The 1574-nt window shown below is 42.7% G+C and overlaps 1 protein-coding gene across 1 annotated transcript; it reads left to right on the forward strand.

Moving 5' to 3' along the window:
• The first annotated feature begins 140 nt into the window (after positions 1–140).
• Positions 141–1419, forward strand: LOC119590945. Its single transcript, XM_037939684.1, has 2 exons — positions 141–191; positions 360–1419. Exons 1-2 carry the CDS (start codon positions 189–191, stop codon positions 1350–1352), a joined length of 996 nt encoding a protein of 331 aa, XP_037795612.1. The 5' UTR covers positions 141–188; the 3' UTR covers positions 1353–1419.
• Positions 1420–1574: the final 155 nt, after the last annotated feature.

Consider the following 1574-nt stretch of genomic DNA (forward strand, 5'->3'; position numbering starts at 1 on the left):
AATTGACCATATGCAGAAAATTACAGTAGACTATTATGAAATGAATTACCTCCGTCTTAAGTTCATTGTTGAGACGAAGATAATTATACCTCTTCGCTGTGACCTTGTGCTGACAAGTATTCAGACCAGTATATAAAGCATCCACAGTTCTGAGAGACAGAACAGTCACTGCAGGTGAAGCAAGCACAATGGTTAGTAATGACTTGATTTGAATCTATTTCTTTCTCTAGAACACTTGCCGGTATTGATTAATACAATGTCGTAAAAAATAAGAAAACAATGTCAGGCCTATTTTGATTTTCGTAAAAGTACATGACTCCTGTCTACATTTAACAGACTAACAAAGGTATACTTTTCAGATGCCTTTCCTGTTCACCGTGAGCACCGCCCTCTTGTGCTCCCATGCCATTGCTGCAAGCAGCTACTTAGGACTTGCCCTGGGGAAGCCACTCGGAGGATTTTCGCAATACGGTCCTTTCCACGGTGGTTTCGTCCCCGGTGGTCTTTATGACAACGGTGCATCCCTTGTCAACCACGGACTACCATTGGGACATTTACCAGGACCGATATACGGGAATAGAGGCTACTTGGAGACATATGGCACTGGTTCACATTTTGGATATCCCTACGGAAAAGCAAGCTTTCTCAAACATTTATACGGAAACCGACTAGGTCTTGCCAATCCATACGGCGTTCTACCAAATGTTAGAGTCGGTGGAGTTACCGAGGCTGAGGATGAAAGATCGTCTGGTTCTGGATCAGAGAGTGCGCTTGGTGCTACAAATGGCGTAGATTTCCTTTCTAACAATCAAAACGTGGATTCAACTCGAACTGGAATTAGTGGTTTACACTCCAGTCCCATTGCTGGCTTGAGTGGCTTCCCTTCTGCTCTTCTTCCTCACACTTCCAGTGTTGCTTTAAGAACATCCCCTTATGCTCTTGGACCTCACACTTCCATTGCTGGTTTCGGAGGATTCCCTTATGGTGCTGGACATCACGCCTCTGTTGCTGCTTTTAGTGGAATCCTTCCTAATGTTGGAGCTGCAGGCGTATTCCCTTATGGCCTAAAGCCTCACACCCCCATTGATTATCTAACTGGATTCCCTTATGGCGTTGGACCTCACGCTCCCATTGCTGGTTCAACTGGATTCCACGCAGGTCTTGGGCCCCACACCTCGGTTGCAGGTCTGGGTGGACTGGCTCCTTATCTTGGACCGTACGCTGCTGGTGCTGGTTTTGGCAGATTTAACGCCGCTTTTGGACAAAATATCCCAAAGGTTGCTTTTAGGTCTCGCACCTCAGCCAACGTGTCTTCAGGGAACAAAGCCAAACAAGAAGCACAGAAACAATAACTTTATTTGACAAAAAGGAATGCAAAGAAATTTGTAGAGTTTTGAGAGAATAAGATTATTTTAATCATTTATTTTGTAATTCAACCCTCCTGAAAACATCATTTTCTTCTTATTTCAATAAATGCTTCGTTAAAACAATATATGGGATTTAATTTAAACTAATGTTTAAGTATTCTTAGTTTTATTTGGCTGGAACATTTCTATTATTTATTATGTTTATTC

Source organism: Penaeus monodon, chromosome 28 (genome assembly GCF_015228065.2).
Source record: "Penaeus monodon isolate SGIC_2016 chromosome 28, NSTDA_Pmon_1, whole genome shotgun sequence".
NCBI lineage: Eukaryota > Metazoa > Arthropoda > Malacostraca > Decapoda > Penaeidae > Penaeus > Penaeus monodon.